Genomic DNA, 25,317 nt, shown 5'->3' on the forward strand with positions numbered 1-25,317 from the left:
GCTTCAGAAAGCACCGGGGCCTCCTGGTTACCAGGACCACATTCCTTCCCACAATCCAGGCAAAGACAGGCAAACACGGTGACTGATGTCCGTGCTCCCTTACACCGTCTATCTAAAGAGTGAGGCATGCACAGCCAGATCAAACATGTCTGGATGAACAGAAGTTGTATGTACACTTAAAAGGCAGTATCTCTGGGAATAAGAGAAAGGGACAACTATCTCCCAAAACAACAGCCATGCAAGGCACCGTCACCAGACCAGACCTTGAACAAATGAAGGGCTTCACTGAAGTGCTTGCCAGGGATATGAGAACTCTTCTGGGCACAAATCATCAGACTGTAGGTCCAAACAATTCCTAATACTGATTTTTGCTGGTGACTAATAAAGTCATGGAAGACCAGAGGCACATCTGACGGCAGGTGGAAAACACAGAGGCAAAATTGGATTATTGTAATAAGAGAGGTATTCATTTCAACCTCAGTATTCTGAGCCATTAGGAAAATGACCAAATGAAACAGCAAAAGTCATAAGCAAAATCGTATACTAAGGTAAAGCTGGAACATTGTCACATGAAACAGTAATAAATCCAATTTTAAAAGTGATTTCTGGGGAAGAAATATTTACATAAAACTTATCAGAAGACTGGAGGGTTACTTGAAAAGGGCATGAAGAAATTCCCCCCCAAAATTCCAACCACAAGAAACGATCCATGAAACACTGAAGTTTGCTCCACGACCTCCAACCCACAGCAAAATATGTGCACGTCCTATAGCTAATGAGCTACCAAGCACCTTAGGGGAAGAGTAAGTAAAATGAGAACAAAACCAGGGCTTCCCTGGTGGTCCAGTGGTTAAGAATCCACCTGCCAATGCAGGGGACGTGGTTCGAGCCCTGGTCCAGGAAGATCCCACAGGCCACGGAGCAGCTAAGCCCTTGTGCCACAACTACTGAGCCTGTGCTCTAGAGCCCGCGAGCCACAACTACTGAAGCCCGTGCGCCTAGAGCCCGTGCTCTGCAACAAGAGAAGTCACCTCATGGACATATATACACTACCAAATGTGAAATAGATAGCTAGTGGGAAGCAGCCGCATAGCACAGGGAGATCAGCTCGGTGCTCTGTGACCACCTAGAGGGGTGGGATAGGGAGGGTGGGAAGGAGACGCAAGAGGGAAGAGATATGGGGACATATGTATATGTATAACTGATTCACTTTGTTATAAAGCAGAAACTAACACACTATTGTAAAGCAATTATACTCCAACAAAGATGTTAAAAACAAAAAAAAGAGAGAAGCCACCTTAATGAGAAGCACACTTGCCGCAACTAGAGAAAGCCCGCACACAGCAACGAAGACCCAATGCAGCCAACATAAATTAATGAATGAATTAATTAATTAATTTTAAAAAAGAGAACAAAACCAAACAAACAAAAATGTATGTTTTTCTGCAGAAAAAAATATATTTTGGTTTCAATGAAAAAATGTTCTTAGAGCAAAGTGTGGTAGTAAAGAAAGCTGCCCGGACACATTCCTAACGCATTTCATGGGAACAGAGCGACTTGCACATGGGACCTGAGGAAGCAACAATGACTAGAATCCCCACAAAACTTTCGAGCACTGATGGCTGGAGGCGAGAGCCCACAGAGTGAGTCTAGACGGGCGTCATCCAACGGAACTGTAGCACCAGCCATGCAAGTAATTGAAAATTTTTCTAGCAGCCACATTTAAAAAAGAAAAAAAAAGAGCAGGTGAACTAAATTTAATTACAAATTTTTATTTAACCTGATGTATCCAAAATAGTGTACAATCTTCCAATACGTAATCAATATAAAATGATTGAGCTATTTTGCATTTTTTTTTCTACTAAGTCTTTGAAATGAGGGTTCAGATTACCCACGTTTCGGGTGTGCAGCAGTCACATCAGGTTATGGCTATGGTATTGGACAGCTTAGAGATGTAGAGAGGTGGCCCAGTACTGCCCTGAAGAGCCAGGTGCCCACCACTGCCCAAAACGGGCAACGGCTTCATAACCCACAACATGGCAAGCTTCATTTCACATATTTAGCCTTGCCATATGATTTCCACTGAAGAAAGGGTTCCAGCAGGAAGGGCTGAGAATAACTGAACAAAAGGTTCCATCTCCACAAATGTTTGAGAACGCTTGCACTAGAGATCCTACTGCAGGTAAGGTGATGCAGGTCCTCAAAGGTTAACTGAAGGCTCATGGTGTCCAGCCAGTGAGTGTAGCCCTGATATTAGAACCTGGCCCCTAACCCCTCACCTGGCCACCTGTGTCACCCGCTGGTAATCTGTCCACAGGCAAATGACAGATGTCCTGTGACAGTGAATGCAATTACTGTCAGCTTATATCAGAACCTTATGGGCTGCCACAAAATAAGCACAACCACTAAAGAAGATTCTTTCTGTTTTTGTTCATTTTCTTTGTAGAGTTTTCCTTTAATTAGAGGTTAAGCTTGTCCCTACTCTTTTGGAGTAGAGCTTCTGTATCACTTTTCTGAGAAAACCAATGACCCTGACTGCCCTCCCAAACAGAACTGGTGAGGGCGAGGAGACTGTTCATCGTTCACAGCCTGGATAATCAACATATGAAAGCCAGTGCAAACAAGAAAAAAAAAAAAAAACACTGATGTATTTATACCAAAATTAAGCTAACAAGGAAAGAGAAGCATAGATGTAAACTTGATGTACAAATAGAAAACTACAGACCACTTTTATTTTCCTAATTCAGTCAATTTTCAGAATCCAAGATAAGTCCTTGGGGGAGAATACGAGAGATCCCATTGGTATCGGTACTCTAATTGCAAATCATCTACCATCATTATGATTTCTAAACTAAAATTTCAAACAGTCGTAGGACATTAGAGTTGGAAGGAACCTACAACAATATTTTGAATTTTGCAGGTGAGGAAAGCAAAGCCCGGAAAGGTTGAGTTCCAAAGATCAGACGGTTTGGGCCAAAATGTAGGTCCTCTGCATATCAATCAAGTGCTGGTTTCTAAATTTTTGAAGGTATTTTTGTTTTGAAAATATGGAAAGTATAATATACAATCCTTATAATGGTGCATCAGTAATAGTATGGCTGGTAAGTTTCTTAAAAGATCAGGTGGTCTTATCAGACAGTGTATTAAGCAGTAGTGGTTATTCAAGACAAAGATTAAGCTATGATTTACAGACACACTTATCTTATCCCAGAATTCCCTACACACGTAACTAATATATAAGTGGTGCCAGGACAGACCTGACTTCTCTACCAGGCTAGGGACTCTCATCTCCTCAAGTTCAGGAAGCAAACATGAGAATAAATGGATGAAAAATGCCTAGAATATTCTAGTTCAGTTATTTTCTTTTAAAAAAGGAGGATTTAAGGTGACAAAAGATTGGTTTAAACAAAAAACTTTTACAATAAAAATGACTCTCTAACCACTAATTGCTTTATGTGATGTAAACTGTATGTAATATAAACTCTAATGGATGTAATTCAGTTATTAGTGGTTGAAAATTCACTATATTTTTGACTTTGGGGGAAAATAGCTGGTCTTTCTCTAACTTTCAGCGATCAGTTTGCTAATTAACATGGATTCAATAGTTTAAGCATGATTCTATTCTGCCTCTTGATAGGGATGTTCAAATATAGCAATCTCTCATTTGGTGTGAAATATACCTTATAATAAAATATGGATTATTATGGGCTGGATTGTACCCCATCAAAATTCTTATGTTTAAGTTTTAATTCATAATACCTCAGAATGTGACTGTATTTGGAGATAGGGCCCTTAAAGAGGTAATTAAGGTAAAATGAAGTCATGTGGGTGGTTCCTAATCTAATGCAACTGGTGTCCTCGTAAGAAGAGGAAATTAAGACATAGACTTGTGCACCCAACATGTGAGGATACGTCTGGAAGATGCCTGTCTGCAAGCCAAGGGGAGAGGTCTCAGAAGAAATAGACCCTGCCAACACCTTGATCCCGAACTTCTAGCCTCCAGAACGGTGAGCAATCAACTTCTGTTGTTTAACCCACCCAATCTGCAGTACTCTGTTATCTTTGTTAAGGCAGCCTGAGCAGGCTATCAGAGGGACTCCATGTCAAGAGTAAGAAGATCTTGTCACCCAGATAATTTGCTCAAAGCAATTTCAAAACTGGACTGCAAATTATTTTTCCACATTTCCCTAAGATATTATGACTCAAATTCTAATGCAAAGGCATTATAAACTATATTAGACATTTTTCTTTTTTCCTTGTATGATTGCAACATAAGATTCATCTTAGTAACAGCCTAGTATTATCAAATATTGTCATGTATTTCACTTAATCCCCTATACATATGATCCTGGGCTAGAAATGCAGCAGGAGATGATACAGAACACGTAGTATTGTAGAAAACTGATGCATTTTGATAAACATCATAAAATAATTCAAATAGCTGAAGCCTTGCTCACAACCTTTATGCTAACAACCCTGGTGATCTTTGGGGGACAATTAGAACTAAATGAGTGCTCAGGAATGAGCTTTCCAGTATTTGAGGGAAAGGTCATTTGTTATAATGAATTTCTTTTTGGAGGATGTCTAGAATTTTAGTTTCACCGAAATTTTGAGGGTTCATGAAAATATTTTTTTTTGGAAAGAGGGAAGGCAGAAAGGAAGGAGGGAGAAGGAGAGGGAAGGAAAAGAAATATGATCAGCTCAATATAACATTTACTACTGCTATAAATAACAATAATAATTTTTGATTTTTCGTAATTGTATACGATCAGACAGCCTTCTGCAATTCATTAAAGCTTCAACAATGAAACAATACTAAAAGAAAAAACTCATCATGTCCTATGGTCCTACGTGTATAGCGGCATCAACTCTAATGAACTTGAGAACCCTGAACAATGAAAAAAGGCCGAGAAATCAATTCTTCTTGAGTATAGCAGCCCGAAGCACTTCCAAAACACTTTGGAATAAATATATATTTCCTCTAAGGTGCAATAAAACACTTAAGAGGGTGGAGCTGTAACATACTGGATACATAGAAAATTTTTGTTTTAAGAGAGGGAAAAGTCACACCATGAAACAAAGAGAGGGCTAGTTCAGGGAAATGTGATATAAAAATGAAGGATTATTGCAAAGCCCTGGACGGTTAAATCTTTTATCTTGACTCTGTTCTCCTCTTACTACGTTTCTAAGTTCTGTTGTATTTTAAAGGGATGTTTATTATTCAACTTGCCATGTGCTGAATCCAGTACAGAAATTAAACCTGTGAACGGGACAGGCAGTTCTGACCATGGTTGCCTGTGACAGGGCTGGAGATTCACTGCCGACACCAAGGCCACTAATCAGGGAAGCTGAATTACCTTATTTCCAATTGTGCATTTGACTCTATTTGATTCTCTGCTGTTGTATCCAAGAGACATTTTTCGTGTTTGTCTCATTGACCCAGAGTTACTGCAGAGTAAAAGGAAGCACTTTGTATTTGCATCTGTTACTGTTCTGAGCATTATCAGTGAGGTAATGATGAAATGCCCTCTTCCACTCACTGGGCAGCATGTTACCATAGCAACAGATCATTAGATAAAGTTCATCAATTCAGCCAGTTGTGACTCCAAAGTAGCAGACAGCTAATATGTGTCAAAAGTTCTTTCTTTTAACCCATAATTGAGCAAATGAATTAAATTGGTCTTGGCACTGGGAGCTCAGTATCGCATTTATATAGTAAAAGGGAATTAAAAGAAGAAAACAAGCCTTCTTGGCTAGTGTATGCCTGAAAAGGAGATTTTAATTAACTCACTTTATCAGATTCAACTAATGGCTTATTTTTTCTCAAAAACAGATATGTTAGCCAGCTTAAACATCCTAGTCATAAATTATATGCAACATTCTTTTATCCCAAAGTATTATTTTTAAACCATATTCCTGTATCCTCACCCTCGGCATATAAATTCCAGGTAGTCAGGTGCTGGGGGACCTAGCCTGCCTTATTCACTGTGATCTTACTGGTGTCTGTGCCTGACACACAGTAGGTGCTCAAGCAGAGGACATGGTTCTGTGTGAGGACCCTGGAGCCCGATGATCCAGGTTAGACTCCTGTCTCCAGGTCACTCACATCTGTGTCTCCTTCACCCTGGGGCCCAGCTCGTAGGCCAGGGGCCATGCAGTGAGCTTATCTATGCAGAAGGCCCGGACAGTGCCTGGCACGCAGGATGCGTTATCTGAGAATTCAGTATTATTATTTTATTGCTATGTTTAGCTTATAGATTATAATCCTTACCCAAGTTTTGTCTAAAATGAGCAAGCTCCCTGCCTCTGTCAGTACTGGCCGCACATAAAGCAGAGGGGTGGATGATAGCTCTACTGCCTTACTGAGAAACAAAATGAAACAAAACACTCCTTTAAGTACTCCAAATCATAAGCTGGTGCTTTTAGGAAATTTACCAGTGGAGTTTTCTGTGAATAAAAACCATATTCCACTTAAAATGAGAGTGCAACTAATAGAGTCCTCTGGGTATCTTTTCTAAGCTCTCCTCTAACCCCAGAGCTTAATTCTAACTCTCATCATTCTGTTAAGGAGACAATTCAAGTTTCTAGAAGGTAATAACTTACCTTAGATTTACTCTATCTAAATTACAAAACAACGACCCAGTTGGCAAAGTCGGCAGCCCTTCTCTGACAGTCACCAGGCAGGAACACAGAGTCTAAATTACCCTCTCACCCCAGGGGTAAAATTTATACTGTGCCTGGTCCCATTAGGTGTGGACTGAGATGGCTGAGAAAAATCTATGCAAAGAACTTTTGTAATTTTGCATCATTAATTTGGAAGAAAAAAGAGAGCTCTCTACTCAACGGAATGAGAAAATTATTTTGTCATTTTCCTGAATCATTACATTACACTAATTATGAACTAGTGGCTGAGATTCCAAGCTATTTTTTTTAACATCTTTATTGGAGTATAATTGCTTTACAATAGTGTGTTAGTTTCTGCTGTATAACAAAGTGAATCAGCTATATGTATACATATATCCCCATATCCCCTCCCTCTTGCGTCTCCCTCCCATCGTCCCTCTCCCACACCCTAGGTGGACACAAAGCACCGAGCTGATCTCCCTGTGCTATGCGGCTGCTTCCCACTAGCCATCTATTTTACATTCGGTTGTGTATATGTGTCAATGCTACTCTCTCACTTCGTCCCAGCTTCCCCTTCCCCCTCCCCGTGTCCTCAAGTCCATTTTCTACATCTGCATCTTTATTCCTGTCCTGCCTCTAGGTTCATCAGAACCTTTTTTTTTTTTTTAGATTCCATATATATGTGTTAGCATATGGTATTCCCAAGCTCTTTGGGAGCTAGATTTTCACATGCTTTCTTCAGGCATGATCTCATCCACTTCTATAGCTTCAAACCCAATCTGAGGTCTGTTACTGATCCAAACCTTTCTCTTTGGCCTCAAACAAGAAGTTCCAACCGACTGTCAGACCTACCACAGGAAACTGGAACTCAGCATATCCCAAAACTGAGCTGTGTCTCCCCTTTGGCTCAAATCTGTTCATGCATCTGAAATCCCTTTCCATTTGCTAGGATAAAATTTTCAATCTGACACATCCCACATTTTAGCTTCACCTTCTGTCTCTCTATCCACAATGCCAGCCTTTTAGAACACTTCCGCCTTTCAGAACACTCCATGCCTTTCTATATCTGCAGGTTTTCCATATCCTGTGCCTTCTCCCAGGAAGGTCTGTCCAAACCTTCTCCACCAGGCAACCATCTCCCACCTTCCAAGGGCCAGTTCCCCCTCTCTTCTGTGGGGTGTTTCTGACCCTCTCAAGCCAGGTCATTGTTCCCAAGTCTCTGTGTCTCTGGGATCTAGAGGGAGAAACCCTTAACCAGTCTTTGAGGAGAGGATGGGGAAGGGAAAGTCTACACTTTTCAACTGGACCTTGAAAGATGAATGTGCATTCACCCAGCAGAGAAGGAAATGAGGGCAGGTCGAGGAAGGAGGGTGTCCTGACCAAAGTGGGGAAGACTGGGGACCGTGGCTCACAGATGTGTAGGATTAAATGTTCCTTCGAAGGGTGATGCATTGGGTTGGAGCCAGAGAATGAACACTGCGGAACAGTCCAGTTTACATGTGTTTGTGCAATGCCACAAACTGGATCAAGTGTAATGGAGCTCTGGGCTCTGCAAAACACTTTGGCAAGCAATTTGGAATAGTGTAGCAGAGCTGAAGATTCCAGTACCCTGTGAATCAGCAACTTCAGCTTCCCAGCCCACGGGCCATGACTAGGTTACACATATACCATGATATAGACCTCCTCCACTCCTGAGGCAGTGTGGGCAGCTCTGCCCTGCTGGGTTGGTGCCCATGGTAGCAAGTAACCTTGATTTTTCCAATGTGCTGTATACAGAATGTCATTTTCTGTGGTTGCCATGATTGGGAAGCCCTGTCCTGGACACAGTTCTTGGTACAGGCTCCAGGGGATGTGCACAGGGATGCGGGGGCAGATGTAGCAGCACCACTTACAACAGCAAAAGAAATCCCCCAAATGCCAGTCGACAAGATTACCTTAAATTCAGGCAGATAATGAAAAACTGTATATAGTGGCAAAGATGAAGGGACTTCAGTTGCATGCATGAACGTGGATGAATCGTTAATTTAAAAAATGTTGAACAAAATTTTAAAAAGAGAATCTTAAGAGAATATGCATAGACCCATTTACCTAAAGTTCAAAAGCATATAAAATTAAGCTATGCCATCTAGGGAATAAAATATGGTGACATTATAAAAGAAAGCAAGGAAATAATAAAAACAAAATTCAGGGTAGTGAATACTTTGGAAAGAGGGCATGGGTTTGGGGTGGTGGTGAAAAGGGGGGCCTTTAGAACACCTGTGCAGCTCTGCTGTGTGACTTGGCTGGTGGGTAAATTGGTGTGCCCATGTTATTACTCCTTATACATAAAATATATATCTAAAATAGTAGTCTATAATTTCCCCCCCCAAAAAAAAACTTCTTAAAAATGGAAAACTACTATATAGAATGCAATTCTTGACCTTTGCAAACTTGGCTTCTTAGGTGGATGAACACACCTATCTCTTATACCATGTGCTATATACCCCCCTCAAGACATATACACACACACACACACACATGCTTACACCATAGGAAGATAATTTAGATGCAAATATATTACAATAGAAGTGAGTATTAAAAACAAAAGGCAGGGCTTCCCTGGTGGCGCAGTTGTTGAGAGTCTGCCTGCTGATGCAGGGGACACGGGTTCGTGCCCCCGTCCGGGAAGATCCCACATGCCGCCGAGCGGCTGGGCCCGTGAGTCATGGCCGCGGAGCCTGCGCGTCCGGAGCCTGTGCTCCGCAACGGGAGAGGCCACAACAGTGAGAGGCCCGCGTACCACACACACACACAAAAAGGCATTATAAGTATGTAATAAGGTGCATACACTTCTACTCCCTAATATTCCTCTGGGATGGAGGCAGGTATTCCCTGGAGCGTGTCCTGAACAGAGCTTGAGATGGGAGCCGACACGCTTCCCCTTTATCTGTCCTCTGCACCGGATATGGGGAGTGGTGTCAAGGAAGAAAGGCTCCAGATGAGATATGGGTAGAATTTTCGTTGGGAGCCTATTGAGAAAGGGTGAAAAGATAAAGGGGTGGGAGAGAGAAGGTAGGGAGATGGCGGCAAACTGCCAATAAATGACCATGGAACCTTCATGGCGTCTTCTAAACTCACACAATACTTGCTGTGTCTTGTTCTTTTCAAACACAATCTGGAGAAGGAGACGACTTTGTGTCTGACAGTGTGAGAAACACAGTCTGCCTGAGAGTGCACAGGACTTCGTGAGCATAAGCTCAAAATTAATAAACAGAAATTGTGGGGAGAGTGGAGGACTTCCAAGGCCATGACATTGGGAGTCTGAAATAAGGAACCAACTCTTCAAGGGCCAGGTAAGTCCCAGCTGGTCTCCACTGGGCGGGCATGATGCATGTCATTAAATGTCTGTGGTGGGGGGAATAGGCTTGCATTGTGACTCGTTACCTGAGATGAAAAGCTGGGGTATTCGGCCACTAAACATGCCGCACACTAACGATGCAGATTCCGGGGCTCTTGGCCTGCTGGCTTCAGCGCTGACTTTCTGATGCGGCTCCCGAAATTTCTGTGGGTGCCGATTTGTGACCCACATGGCATCCCAGTCCAGTTCTTACTCAGGCAGAAGACAAATTAGGAGTCCTAACAAAATTCCCCGAACTAGGATTCAAGTGGCTGAGGGCCAGTGTGGTCCCAACACCAGTTGTACATCCTCCAACCATGAAGGCCAAGGTGAGGGTCCCAATCAGACACCAAGAGAGAGAGGACCGGGGGGGCAACAGGTCAGTGTCTGGAGCAGGAGGGAGTGGGCACCACCCACAGGGCACAGGAATGGCCCTCTGATTCCTGGGATGAGAACATATCAGAGAAGACGGGATACAACTCAGACACTGTAGAGAAAACTGGATCACAGGTCACAAGAGAAGATGTCAAAGGCCCAGTCACTAAAACTGGGTGAGGGGTCACAGCCCAGCCAGGGAAAGAAGACCTGGCACTGGGCTCGGGCCCTCGTGTTCCTGGCACACCTGGTGCTCAAGGCAGGAAGGCCCCAGAATCTGAGTAACCCAGAGGTACAGGTTAAGGAACCCCGGCTTTGAAAGTTAGAGGGTCCTGAAGACAAGCTGCAGGTGAATCATCACAGGTCAGCAATTCAATAAAGACCAGGACAACTGGCTCTTATCCAGTCCATGCAGAGAGAAATTAATGCTGCCCACAAAAAAAAAAAAAAAAAAAGAGCCAACATTATGTAAGCAATACAATTTCTAATTTAAAACAGAAAATTAAAGTTTAACTCAAAGAGCAACAGTGCATTGTGAAGACCGCCCTTTAAAGACCCAGTTTACCAGGACAAGTCAAGGTCTCTGCCAATGGGGCTATCTTTCACTTTGAACCAGTGTTCTTTTGCTATGGTCAAGGTCAGATTTTTAAAATTAATTGATTATACCAGTGAGGGCCTACATTCAATGCCTATGCTGATAATCTTTGAGATCACTTCCAATACTACAGGTAAGGATTTCGTTTCTTATGAGATTTTGAATATTTAGACAATTATTGAAATTTGTATCATTAACACAAATACATGAAAATTGAGGGCATGGAAACCTCATATCTGTTCTGGGGGTGTGCAAACCAACTTCTACTGGTCTTAGCTCAGGATCATTGTAAGCAACTTTTACTAATTATAGATAATTCTCAATATTTTAGGCTCACATGATAACAATGCTTAACACATATTTTCTAGTTAAAGAAAAAAACCACCTATCTTGAGCAAATTTTCTTTTCCTTTCTCTCCACTCAAGTTTAATTCCTCAAATAGAAAAAAATTACATATGTAATCAGTTTCATTATACTCAGTTGGAGGGCAACATTAGACTAAAAGTAGATAACAAGAACTGCCCTCTGAACATTGTTTTAATCTCAAAATGCCTTAAAAATTTCAAACAGAGTTAAGCTTTTGTAGCCTTCAGAAATTAAAAAAAGTGATGATAATTATTCACTTGGTCAAAAAGTTAATTTGCATTAAATGCTCTTAAATGGTTAAAAAGCTCAGAGTGTTTTTTCTTCTTTCTTTCATATTTGGGCTTAGTTAACACAATGACAATGGAGCTTGGTGACTGGAAGGATGGCTGGATGGCCAGATGGACATCTACCCATTTATTCAGCATTGATTTAGCATTTACTATCAGCCAATGCACAGCGGGGGAAGGTACTTTTTTCCTTCATGTTCACTTTTCTTTGGTCTACAAGAGTAACTTCGTACATAATTATAATTTCTGATATTCTTGACTTTAGGAGTTGGTTAGGTTTGGGCTGCCTTGATTCTTCATACAAGGTCTCATTAGCAAAAGTCACGTCCTCAGCTTCTCTAAGGAAATACTTACTTATCCAACAGGTAAGTCAGATAAGACCAAGTAGGAAGAGCATTTGTCCCTAGGGACATTGGCTTAAAAATTATTCCATTCTTAACACTATGAGAATTGTATGGTTCCTTGATAAGACCCTCTGCAGCATCTTTCTGGAAAGACAATTCTGTTTAAAGACCATAAAATACCCTACTTAAGAAACATCGATTTGGCCACTTCAATATTTCAAAGAGGAAAGGGGGATGAAAATAGTATAAACAAATAATTGGACAGCTTTTTAATAGCACCGTGGGATTATCCAATTTTTTTGCAAGAAATAAATGAAAAGAAATTCTGATGTTGACATCTCTGCGAATGACAAATACCGCTTCCCACACCCACACAGGTTTGTTTGCAAACCTGCACTGTCAATAATCACGCCACCATCAACTGTTTGCACCAATCCCAGTTTGCTGCAGGCATCCTGGTGGGAGGATGAATTCCTTCCACCTGGGTTAATTCACCACTTCCTTTAATGGGCTCCAGGTGGGAACTATAATATTAGCAGGTATACCTCACCCCCTGTACCTTAGTGCTCTCTTACTCCTAGGTCTGTCAAATCTCTTCCTTTTTGCACTAAGGGATTTCTCTACCCACATCTCCTCTGCAAAGAAATGATGGGGTGTTTTTTTCTTCCAGTCACTCTCCTGTGTAACAACTTCTGGAAGAAAGCCTGTATATAACGTCATTGCTAATGATATTTCATCTTTCGGTGGAGACTGCACTTCTTCGTTCCTGGTCCTTCTGTGTGCACTGCTGTCTGCTTTAGAATTTAATTACCTGGAGGCCATGGCCTAAATCTGCTTAGTAATGCTTGGTCATCATTGTTAGGCAAGGGTCATATATACAAGCTAGTAAGGAAGGTAGAAAGTGCTTAGACGAATGAAAAAGGTAGATGGTCAAAGCCAAGGTGTAAACAATCCTACAAGTAATTTGCTGCCGTGATCAGATGTGGGTCCACTTTGGCCCAAGCAACCCGACACCTTTGCAAAGCTTCCATTACCATGTCCTCCTGCGTGTCAGACGAAATCATTTTAGAATGATTTACTCTGAAGACCATGTTCCTTTCAAAAAGTGAGAGGGGCCAGCACTCTGGCCGAGTTTTCCTAGTGCAAAGATTCAATTTGTTAAGACATCATAAACAGAATCAAATCATTCCAGACTTTATGGTACTAAGAAATGTCGCTTTCTGATTTAACAGCTTAGAGAACGATAGTGGTGGGCCAGTTGACGGCAATTTCACAGATTACTTTAATGCTCACCAGCAATGTGGAGGGGTGGGAGAGTCCTAAGAGTCTCTTCCTTGCATTCCCAAAGGAATCACAAAACTGCAACTTGATCCTGTGTGTTCACAGAGGTCCATGTCAACCTCAAGCGTCCGACAGGCTCTTCTTGTGGGAATCCTGAGAGTTCCCCAGTAGTCCTGGAATAACTGGGTGTCAGAGAGGCAGCACTACCTGGGGGAGATAGGCAGTCGCCTCCCCGCCTGTAGGGTGCTGTCAGAAGGATTCTCCTGACAGGGTGTGTGTTTATCTCTATAGTCAGGAGAGGCCCACGCCTCAAGGTCACAGTACAAAGAAAGGAAGGAAGAGAGAGAGAAGGCAGACATGGTGATGGCCCTTACATTTTTAATGTTGTAAGATATTTCATTTGTTTTTTTGTTTTTGGCTTGTGAGGGAATTATCTGTTAAATGCCATAGAATATATGGCATTTCCCCCCGGCCTTTCACTTCTACATTATTGATTTTTTTTTTTCCAGTGCAGACATTAGCTCATGGAGCGCCGGAGCCAATGAAAAATGACTTCATTCTGCCATGAGCACTTCAGCGGGGTCTAGATGACCAGGCACAGAACAAATAATTGATGCAACTAGGCAGCTCAAACTAGAGCAAGAGATGTTTTTTTCCCTTTACATATGAACAGCCCTAGTAATTCAAAGTGTAGATGTTTGCCCCAAGGAGAAACATTTTATATTTAATTTGAAACTTTCACAAGCAAACTTATATTTAGGAGCTCTTTTGTTGGTTTGTTTGTTTGGTGGGAGTGGGTAGCAGGTATGGGGTGGGTGTTTCAAGAGACTTCCTGTAGTAGCAAATTTCTAGAGTGGCTCCACAATTACATGGGTGTGTGTGTGTGTGTGTGTGTGTGTGTATATATATATATATATATATACACACACATATGTACCCCTTCGTCCTGAGTGGCCCAACCTGTGATGATGGTATGTCACTCTTGTGATTAGGTGACATTATGTGGCAACAGTGAAGGGATTCTGCAGGTGTCATTAAGATCCTAAATGAGTTGATTTTGAGCTACAGTGGGATTACCCTTTGTGGGCCCGACTTGATCAGGCGAAAGGTCTTCAAAGAGGGGCAGGACCTTCCCTGAGAAGAAAGGCTCTTTGCAGCCTTGACAGAGAAGCCTGGCTGGGAAGGAGCTTCAGGCAGCCTGTAGGACATGAGAGTGGCCTCTACCAAGAGCCAGCAAAATCCTGGGCCCCTCAGTTACACAGCCACGAGGACACGAACTCTGCCAACAGCCTGAATGAGCTTGCATGTGGATTCTTCACCAGTCCAGCCTTCAGATGAGACTGCAGTCCTACCTAACATCTCGACTGCAGCCTGGTGAGACCCTGAGCAGATAACCCAGCTAAGCCCAGGCTTCTGACCCACAGAAGCTGCAAGATAATATACGTAAGTTGTGTTAAACTGCTAAGATTACATATATATATATATTAGGTAAAATCCCTTTTAACAAGTTTCGTATGAAGAGAAGTAGTTAACAAGTGTTGGTAATAATTGTACAATGTATTTAATGTGTTTTGTCCCAGACGATGAAATGAATGAGGATGAAGTAGCCATTTAATTGGGAGATTTATTACCTATGGAGATGTTGGTTTTTAAGATCAACTAGAAAAGTTCTTTTATAATAACACTTGCAGGTTCATCATCACATTGGCAGACAAGTGAGTCTTCTCATAACTGAATTTCCAGGATAAAAGTATCTGCAAAAACATATTCTAAATTATGCATTCCAATCAATGGTGATCTACATTAGACTCGCCTTACCACGGCATGGCTTGTGGGATCTTAGTTCCCTGCCCGACCAGGGGTCGAACCCAGACCCCTTGCAGTGGAAGCTTGGAGTCCTAAAAACTGGACCCCCAGGGAAATTCCTCACAGTAAGTGGTCTGAATGTTTCTCTGCAGAAGTGGAGATCTATAATTCACAAAACAAGAAAACCTGGGACATCGGGTGGATGTTGCCAAAACCTGTTTGGCGTTATGACATCATTTCACACAGAAACAATGATATACTAACTAGAATTTTGTAGAAACAGGAGGACAGCAGGCCTGGGAACATGATGCAGGACCTGCCATGACATCTAAAGAGGTTATATCAAAAATGCACATCGGGCAGGATTTATATGAAAAGATGAGGTGAAGAGAGATAGTTTGTATTTCTTTCGTCCACAGACTGCAACACTTTACTACCTGGGGCAACTGTCAGTCAATCCTGATCATGTGAAACATGAAAGACAGAATGAAAGATTTACATGGGTCTAAAACAAAGAAAGGCAGGAGAGAGAAAGCAGACGGAGAAGAAAACAGCAAAATTGTCTCCTCTCTAAAGGCAGAAGTGTATTTCATCAATTTAGAGTAAATTGGGACATTTACTAATTAAATGTCCTCTCTAAAGGCAGAAGTGGATTGCATCAATTTAGAGTAAATTGGGACATTTACTAATTAGCATATAACTTCAGATTATTTTGTGGTTGGGGAACTAGGCATAAAGTACTAAAATTACTCAGAAAACATGTTTAAAACCAAAACACATTAAAAAGTAAAAATTAAGGTTCCTATATTTAGTAAAACAAAACAATTAATTGTTGTTATACCATTTTAAGTGATTTGGCATATATTAAATTGTATTCAATCAACAGATTTTTCATTTTAATTGGGCCTGACATAAAGTAATACTAAAATACTGATTTTGGTTTTTTTGGTGTATTTTTTTTATGAATAATGAATGGATTATTACTGTATTTATAAATATGCATAAATACAAAGTCATATCCTCAATATATTATATAATATTAGGTGAAGTATAAAATCTATCCCATGTTTTCTAATATTGACTTAAGATCCTGGAAGATTTATGAATAGATAATGCTGCTTAATACACTCATAGAATTTATCAGATCCTAATATAAAATACTAATTTTGTTTGTTAGGTTTAGGACATTGAGAAATGTCAGGTGAGCAGGAGAAAGCCAGGCTAACGTTTTAAATTGGCTGCAAGATCAGGTGCAAAGTGCAAAAGTATACCCAGGTGGATTAGTGTCCTGGGGCAGCTATAATAGAATACCATGTTCTAAATGACTTAAAGCAATAGGAATTTATCATCTCACTGTTCTGGAGGCTAAAAGTCTGAAATCAAGGTGTTGGCAGGGCCATGCTCCCTGGAGACTGAGTAAAATCCTTCTTTGTATCTTCCCAGCTTCTGGTGGTGGCTGTCCATCAGTGGTGGTCCCTGGCTTTCAGCCACATCCAATCTCTGCCTGTGTTGTCACATGTCATTCTCCTGTGAGTGTCTTTCTCCTTTTCTTATAAGAACACCAGTCATATTGGATTAAGGGTCCACCCTACTCCAGTATGACTTAATCTTATCTAATTACATCTGCAAAGACCCTATTTCCAAATAAGGTCACATTCTGTGCTATTGGTGGGTTAGGACTGCAACATATCCTCTGTGGGAACACAATTTAACCATAACACCAGGTAATTGGAATTTTCCTACATTGTTGTTATTCATTACAATTACTTTATCATTAAACTCAAAATTCATTAAGTTTTATCAAATAAGCACTAGAATGACATAATGCTCCCTTTCACCTAGGGAACGCCTTACATAAATGGGCACATATAGAGAAAATCCAGATTAGGTTTGGATTTCCAATTTCCAGTGAAAAGGACAGAATTTGGAGTGATTGTAAAAAACCTTTCCCCTATAGGATTTTCACAATTTTTTTTTTTTTTATACTTCTTTTGGCTGCACTGAAGGCCATGTGGGAACTTACTTCCCTGACCAGGGACTGAACCCGCACTTCTTGCATTGGAAGCGCAGAGTCTTAACCACTGGACCACTAGGGAAGTCCCAGATTTTCACAAATTAATGTTTGCTTGTGACACTTAGGTAGTTACAAATTGCTTATAAATATTAAGGGAGATAATCGTAACGGCAACAGTAAATGTATTACTTAATTTCTGGTGCCTGTAAAGATTTCCCTAGGGTCCTTAAGTCTTATGTACTTTAGTTCAAGGCAATACCTGAGGTCTGTACCTCCCTCATTATTATTATTATATTTGTATTAAAGCCTTACTATGGTCTATAGAGCATATACCATTTATCCCTGCCTTTGTTTGTAACCGGACAACTCTGCATGGTTGGGTGAATTCTTCCTTAGTGTGATTGCCTAGAAAGCAGAGTATGAAGCAAGGATTAGAAGCTGATGCATCGTTAGGGGTACAACCCCAGGGCTGTGTGAGTGAGGGAAGAGATACAGCAGGAAGAGGGGAGTAGTGCCGCGTGAAGGGTCACCATGGGCTACTCCTGTATGCTGAGCCACAAAGAGATATCTGCTTGGCTACGTGAAGAACCCATTGAGTTCCTGAATAGCCCATTGGAAGGAAAAAAGAGAAAGGAATTTATTAGGTGGTTCCTTCCCATATCCTGCCTCTTGTTGGTTGAGATTAGCCTCATGGGAGTTAATACCCCTGCACTTCTGCGTTGTATCTCCCAGATCCTTTAGCATCTGCTTGAGAAGCTATATCCCAGGTCAGTGGTGTGATGTCTCATCCATGTCCAGAAGTGGCACGAGGGCGTGGCCATCAGCTGGTCAGCACCAGTGGGAAGAACCTCATGGTCCTGCCCAGGCATTTATCAGCCCAGGTGACAGCTGAGATGGAGCAAAAGGCTGAGGGTCCAGGAGAAAGGAAGGCCAAGGAAATCTGAGGAGGGGCTTAAGACATGTCCAGTTCATGGACCTTCTCTGAGTGTTCTGTACACACGATGCTTCACCAGCTCTCAGAGCCCTTCATGTTCTATAGGACACTTTAATTTTTCTTTCATCTGAAATTAAATTGGATCCTCAGTTCACCACCCACCCTTTTTCCACGACTTCTTTCCTGATATTTCCATTCTGATATTCTTCTTTAACTAGAAATCAGGGTTTTCTGTTTTGATAGATGCTATATCCCTAAATTCTCCAGGTACCTTTATTTTTGAAGGAAAGATTAGCCTAGAATGAAACTCTTGAGTCACATTCAATTTTCCTCCAATGTTTACATATATTGCTTTACTTGAAATCTGGTCTTGAGTGTTCCATTATTTTGTTTTATTTTGTTTTCCTTTCTTTCTCAAAGCTTCTCCATCATTTGTTTGGCTGAATCTAGGCAGTAATTAGCCTTGTTTTTGCTTGTAAAAGACACTCCTGGTATTTATTCTATTGCTTGAGATTTTCATTCTGCGGCATGTCTGCCTGTTTTCTTTATTGCCGGTTGAATATAATACTCTTGATTCATATTTTCTTTTTTTTTCAGAATATTTTTGACCACATTTCACAGATTTATGCAGTCAGAGAGTGTTCTGGAGCCACCTAACATTGTTTTCCATGTGTAGGTATTTTGTTCTCCTGAGTACCTGAATAATTCTTTCTTTACTTTTGCAATTTAAAGACTTAACCTGACTACATTCAGTGTTCTTTTATTCTGAGTCAATATTGCTCAGATATGGTGTGTTTTGAAATGTACAGACTCAATTCTTCCTTTATTTCAGAGAAATCATTCCTAGTACTTTTGCCTGTCCCTGCCTAGACCACCAGGTTCTATTACATATGATTTCTGACTTTTTTTTAGCCTGATATATTGTAGTCATTCTGTATCAGTTTGCTGCATCCTAAAACATTTTCTTTCAAATCAAGTCACATCTGTTTTGCTAACTAGTTAGCAAATCATACCAGCAACTACAGAGATGAACTGTAAACATGTCTGCTCCGCTCATGTTGGATAACAGATTTTATATCTGCATCACAAACAATTAGAAATCCAAGCACAGAGAGAGACAAGGTACATTTATTATAGAGAAGTGATTCTAAATTAAAAAAAAAAAAAGAAACAAACAAAACAAAACTATTATTTCCTCTAGAACAGCAGTACTTAAATACGGACCAGAAATGCCCAGCATTGAGTTGATCTGGGATCCTGTTAGAAACACCCTACTCTCTGTGCTGAATCAGAATCTCATGGGGTTGGGCTCAGGAACCCACATTTCTCATGCCCTCGAGGTGAGTCTTAGCCATGCCCTCGTTGAACAGACACTGGTCTAAAATAGCGCTCCAGAAATAAGAAGGGTTTGAGTAAAGGGAATAAACAGTTACGGAAAAATAAAATAAATGGTTAGCAGAGGTGGCAGAGGGTTCAAAACTATAGAACGTGGTACCTGAACAAAAACAAGAAAGCATATGGGAGAAGGGGCAGATTGGTAGGCACACTGGAATTGAGATCAAGTGAAAATAAAGTAACATATTTCACCCTAGAGAGGACAGTAGAAACTCTGAAACTGAATGGTATTTCCAGGGAGATACCATAGAATTAGAACAACCATAGCTAAGGGCAGAGCAACAGCCATAGGTGAGGGGCAGAGAGAACACATGGAGCTGGCAAAGGAATATCATAGAGGGAGAGGTGCCAGACGAGACAGGGCTCCGCAAGTCAAGATTCCCAGAATACACGGATGGTCAACATGATGCTAATTTTATCTTTGTAGAGAGGCACTGGGCAGCTGTTTGGATATAAGACACAGCCACGTATAGATCTCCAGTCATAAATATCCTAAAGGAGTTACCATTGCCATTTTGTCTCCTGCTCTGAGAAGACCTTCAAAGGAATAACTTACAAAGTATCAGCACAGTCATGGCCCAGATAATGTGCCTAACCGTGGCCGGATTTCCAAGAGGAGAGAGACGGGAGTAGCATGAAAACAGACCCAGAAGGGGGCCGGAAAAGGCTGTTTGACTCAGGGGGGTGGCCCCTGAGTGAAACAGCCTTCCCTGGTGGCCAGCAGGGAAATGCCATTCCAGCTGCAAGAAGCAAAGTGAACTGCACAATGAACAGAGGTTTCTTCACTTCAATTTTTAGATAATACTGACAAATAAAATTAACCAGCTTTCAAATGGCCATGGATAGGAGTTCTCCAATTTGTGCTTATTCAAGTAAAGTCCAGGTGAGAGAAAATAAGTTATCACAAAACCTGATTCCCAAACCCAAGATATCAAACTGATTTTATCAGCAAGTTAGGAAGTATTCCATCTTCACATTCACTGGTTGTGAATGTTACCCTCATGCTCTGTCGGCTGAGCACTTATTAATTCCTGACTGAGGTACAGCATGTGGACACAGTTTATCATCAAATGCATCCAAGGTTTGACTTGACGTAAACTACTTGGGCAAGATATAAATAAAGGGCCACATAAACATCAGCCTTCTGAATTTTAAAGGTCAAATTCTGTAATCTTTGTCATCCCTACTTGTTAGGAGTTGTTCAGCTCTTAGCTGGTTTAGTTAAAACAGACTGGCGTTTTTGGATATTCTTTCTAATGTTCCATTTTTACATTTCAGTGCCTTGGAAATAAAGAAGAAAGCTATTTGCTGGATCATTAAAAATAACATCCTTTAAAGCTAAATTTTATTCCGAACTAAAACTTGTAAAAGAAGAGATCACCTTCAAAATGTATTCATCAGTGCTATAAGAGATAAATGAAAAGATCCAGAACTTGGTTGAGACATGAACTTTGTACTTTAAGAGGTCCTAAAGTTAGAACCATCAAACTAGTCTAAACAAACTTAAATAACATCTATGTATCCAGATGCTAGGAGAACTCTGCATGTCTGCCCTGAGTCCCTTCATGTGGTTGGGAGCAGGGCTCTCTTCGGGACCCCATGTATCCATGGTTATTTCCCTGCTGGAAGGGGCCTTCACCCACTGTAAAACCCCTTCCCCTTGAGTTTAACAAACAACCTGACTAGTCAGTCATGGAAACTGCAGAAGAGTTCTATGTATGGCATCGTTCTCCACAATCCCATCCTGTGATTGCTGTTAGTACATCTTGCTATGCCATGACTGAATTTACAAACAGGCAGCAGATTAAAACAAAAGCAACAAATCAGGTCTGCAGATGAATCTCTGTAGGACACATTTGGTGAGTGGCTTGCAGTCTATCATTATCAGAATGAGAACTGCAAACCTGGAGCCAGGATCAGACAGCCTGGGGTAACCATAGCTACTTCAGGCTGAGCTAATCCCCTAGCTTTAGCGTGGGAGGGGATGGGAACCAGAGAGGGAGGGGAAGAGCAGCAGCCCAATCATGAGATCATTCAAAACAGACTTGAGCAAGCAAGTTTCTAGAAGGCTGTACTGTTTAAAAAGTCACAGATGCTGACTATAATTTAATCTCAGATTGGTAATTTATCTAAGTTGTTCTGTTGGAATTTGATTTAGATTCTGTTCAAACATGTTGTTTGTAATAAAAATCCTCAAATATTTTATCCCAGTGGCCATGTTTTAAGTTGACAGAACAAGTTGCTCATTGCTATGGACTGAATGTGAGAGGCCCAAAATTCACACTGAAGCCCTAATCTTCAAAGCAATGATATTTGGAGGTGGGGCCTTTAGGAGGTAATTAGGTCATGAGGGTGGAGCCCCATGATGGGATTAGTGCCCTTATAAGAAGAGACAGGAGAGAGATGATCTCTCTCTCCACCAAGTGAGGACACAGCAAGAAGATGGCCATCTACAAACCAATAAGTACAATGCAAACAAACATGACCTTCCCATGGTCTTGGTTGTGGACTAGGTCAGGTTTCTCAAGTTGAGGTCATAGGCTGCTCTGTGCTGACCTACCCAGGCCTGCTCAGGACCAGCCCATCTCCCTTCACCATCCCTCCTCCAAGTACTGATGAGGAACTCAACAGCCTCCTAGATTTCCAAGAGGACTCTATTCTCTGTGGCATCAACCAGAACATTTATGGGAGAAAAATAAAGGAGAAAATAAAATAGGAAAATTTTGGAAATGTCCATTTCATTCATTCCTCAAGCTACCACACCCTATGGGGGAATTAAGATGAAAATAGCAGAAAAAGGGTCATGGTTCCTTATTAGACTCTGGTGAGCAAGATAGACACTGTGATGGTAATTCCTTATCTGCCCTTAAAACAGACTTGAGGTCCCATCCCCTCGGGCTAACACATCAATCTTCTACAGGCCTTCACTGAATAGCTTCCGGAAGCCTTGCTCATGGTAGCTGTTTCCCCCTAACCTCCTCCATGCTCCCTCCCTGTCCCCCACCTCCCTCAGACTGACCTTTAGAGGCACCAGTGGCCTCCTTTGGTGATGCAATGGTCACATCTCTGTCCTTAGCTGAGCTGACCACACAGCAGCACCGGCCACAGCTGACCACTGCTGCATCTGGCTCTTTGGCTGTGTCCCTCCTTGTGCAAACCCAGCTCTTCCTCCTTGGTCAGCTCTCAGCTTAACCTCATCGGCCAAGCACAGGAGCCTTCCTGGCTCTCCTACCACATCACTTTAGTCACACCCACTGCATAAGCTTGGCATCACTTCTCACGATTTCCTTAGTGGTTGGTTCGTTATGTGCTGTCCCCGCAGGAATATAGAGAAAGATGCTGCTGGTCTGCTCACCATCTCACTTCATCAGCACTCAGATGAACCGCAAAATAATAAAAGCTCAGTAAATCTTAGCAACTTTGTAAATAAAATTAACCAACTGATAGATATAAGATATTATTAACAACAACAGTGGAAACTGTGTTCTATGAAAAAGTGCCAACTATACAAAACACTGGACAGAGGATGTAGGGATTGGGTGGACTTCACAAAGCGGGATTTTCTATACAGGAAGACCTGAAGCAAGAAAGAGCTGGGCAAGTTTATAAAACTAAGACCCAGCCATGAGACCAGCCTAGGGCACCCAGCACTCTTCACGTAATGAACAGAGATGGAACCTGCCTTCAACAGGTGAGATACTGTGGAAACCGAAGAGGTCTAGTTGTCACTGATAATTTGATAAGCATTGTTGCCTGTGTTTTCTGTAAAATATTTTCTTATTTATGCCCCCAAACATATTCTTCAGAATGCTTCTACCTACAATCCTACAACAGGAATATATTGCTGTGAGCACTGTTTGTTAACCAATTGGAAATCATATGACAATCTCAGGATAATATTTCACCAGACAATGTCCTCTAACAAATGTCACTGTCTTAAATTATCTGAATTAAAATGGTCTTTCCAAGAAAAGATGTATTTTATGAGTAGTTGAGAAATACTAGTTAAGAAATCAGTATTTACAATAGCCAAGACCTGGAAACGTCCTGTCCATCAACAGATGAATGGATAAAGATATGATTATACATATATACAATGGAATATTACCCAACCATAAAAAAGAGTGCAATAATGCCATTTGCAGCAACATGGATGGACCTAGAGATTATGATACTAAGCAGAGTAAGTCAGAAAGAGAAAGACAAATACCATATATTACTTATATGTGGAATCTAAAACACGACACAAATGCACTTATCTATGAAACAGAAACCAGCTCACAGACAGAGAGAACAGACTTGTGGTTGCCAAGGGGGAGGGTGGGCTGAAGGAGGGAAGGATTAGGAGTTTGGGATTAGCAGATGCAAAATAGTATACATATTATGGATAAACGACAAGGTCTTACTGTATAGCACCAGGAACTATATTCAATATCCTGTGATAAACCATAATGTAATAGAACACAAAGAAGGATACACACACACATATATAACTGAATCCCTTTGCTGCATAGCAGAAATTAACACAACATTGTAAATCAACTATACTTCAATGAAATTGAAAGAAAGAAATCAGGCATTGGTTTTCCAATAAAAATTATAACTAACACAGTGAAAAAAGATGAGATTATTTTCGGAGGATGACGAAGATAAGGAAGCATCCTGGGCTTCGCTGCTTGGAGGAAAGAAGACAGGCCCAAAGCTTGACACTGAGATCTCATGTTTAGAATTTAAAACACAAAATCAGGAGATGATAGAAAGCTCCTCAGACGAGGGCGAGCTCCTACCTGTGGCCAAATAAATGATGTGGATGAGCGCGTCCCTGCCCTGCACCAGGTCGACGGCCACGTGGGAAAAGCGGCTGTTGTCCTCCATGAAGGAGGGCACTGCAGTCACTGGTTGTACCACCTCATGCATCAGGATGAACTTCTGAGCATCCTGCAGGTTCCTTTCCGTCAGGTTCACGTACAGGCCCTGGTCCATGGTGCCGCACTGCAGAAGAAGACATGCGGTTACTGGAACCAGCCACCCCAGCTGGAGGGCAACTGGGAATCTGAACACCTGAGTGGGCCAGGTGTGCTCCCTTCTCCATTTCTGCCGAAGTCCCCATCCTTGGTGTTCCTCCCATTTTAGGTTTGAACTTGTTATATTTGGGGAGTCTCTCCACTCCCATCATAAATGAACGATGAGAACAAATGAACTTATCTACAAAACAGACTCACAGACTTAGAGAACCAACTTATGGCTATCTGGGGGGGATGGGTGGGGGGAGGGATAGTCAGGGAGTTTGTGACTGACATGTATACACTGTTATACTTAAAATGGATAACTAACAAGGACCTACTGGATAGCACAGGGAACTCTGCTCAATGTTGTACAACAACCTAAATGGGAAAAGAATTTGAAAAAGAATAGATACGTGTATATGTTTAACTGAATCACTTTGCTGTACACCTGAAACTACCACAACATTGTTAGCCAACTACACTCCAATATAAAATAAAAAGTTAAAGAAAAATAAATGAATGATCACAAGCTTGAAGAAAATGGAGTAGAAGTCGTTGCTAACTTCAATTCTAACAGCATATACAGAAAATCTCCGCATCACATGTGGAGTCCCTTGGGAGCTGTCTGGCTAAGTGCACACTACTCAATCTGTCACACAAATCAGGTTCCCAGATGGAAAACACAGCAATCAAATGCATCACGTAGATTTGCTAGTTTTCCTTGGAACGGCGGGTTTATAAGCAAGACATGGATTCCACCGAGATAGAATTAGGTCATTTTAATCTGTAAACTATGTGATATTGTTGTACTGTCTTTTACATGGGCTACAAAACACTGTGCTGGCCTTATTGCTTTGTGCCCATATTCTGAGCTAGAAGAAGCAAAAAATTCACATAGAGTCGAGCATCCGAG

The 25,317-nt window shown here is 41.4% G+C and overlaps 1 protein-coding gene across 7 annotated transcripts in view; it reads right to left on the minus strand.

The window, feature by feature from the left end:
• Positions 1–25,317, minus strand: part of SEMA5A (semaphorin 5A) — a 477,675-nt gene that overhangs the window by 107,688 nt on the left and 344,670 nt on the right. For all 7 annotated transcript variants that reach the window (XM_027125304.1, XM_027125302.1, XM_027125301.1 and 4 more), the window contains one exon: positions 24,186–24,390. In XM_027125304.1, coding sequence (XP_026981105.1) covers positions 24,186–24,390 — 205 coding nt within the window. The remainder of the gene's footprint in view (positions 1–24,185; positions 24,391–25,317) is intronic.

The sequence above is a fragment of the Aethalodelphis obliquidens genome, unplaced genomic scaffold (genome assembly GCF_003676395.1).
Source record: "Aethalodelphis obliquidens isolate GAN/ISIS:26980383/991018 unplaced genomic scaffold, ASM367639v1 scaffold29, whole genome shotgun sequence".
Taxonomy (NCBI): Eukaryota; Metazoa; Chordata; class Mammalia; order Artiodactyla; family Delphinidae; genus Aethalodelphis; species Aethalodelphis obliquidens.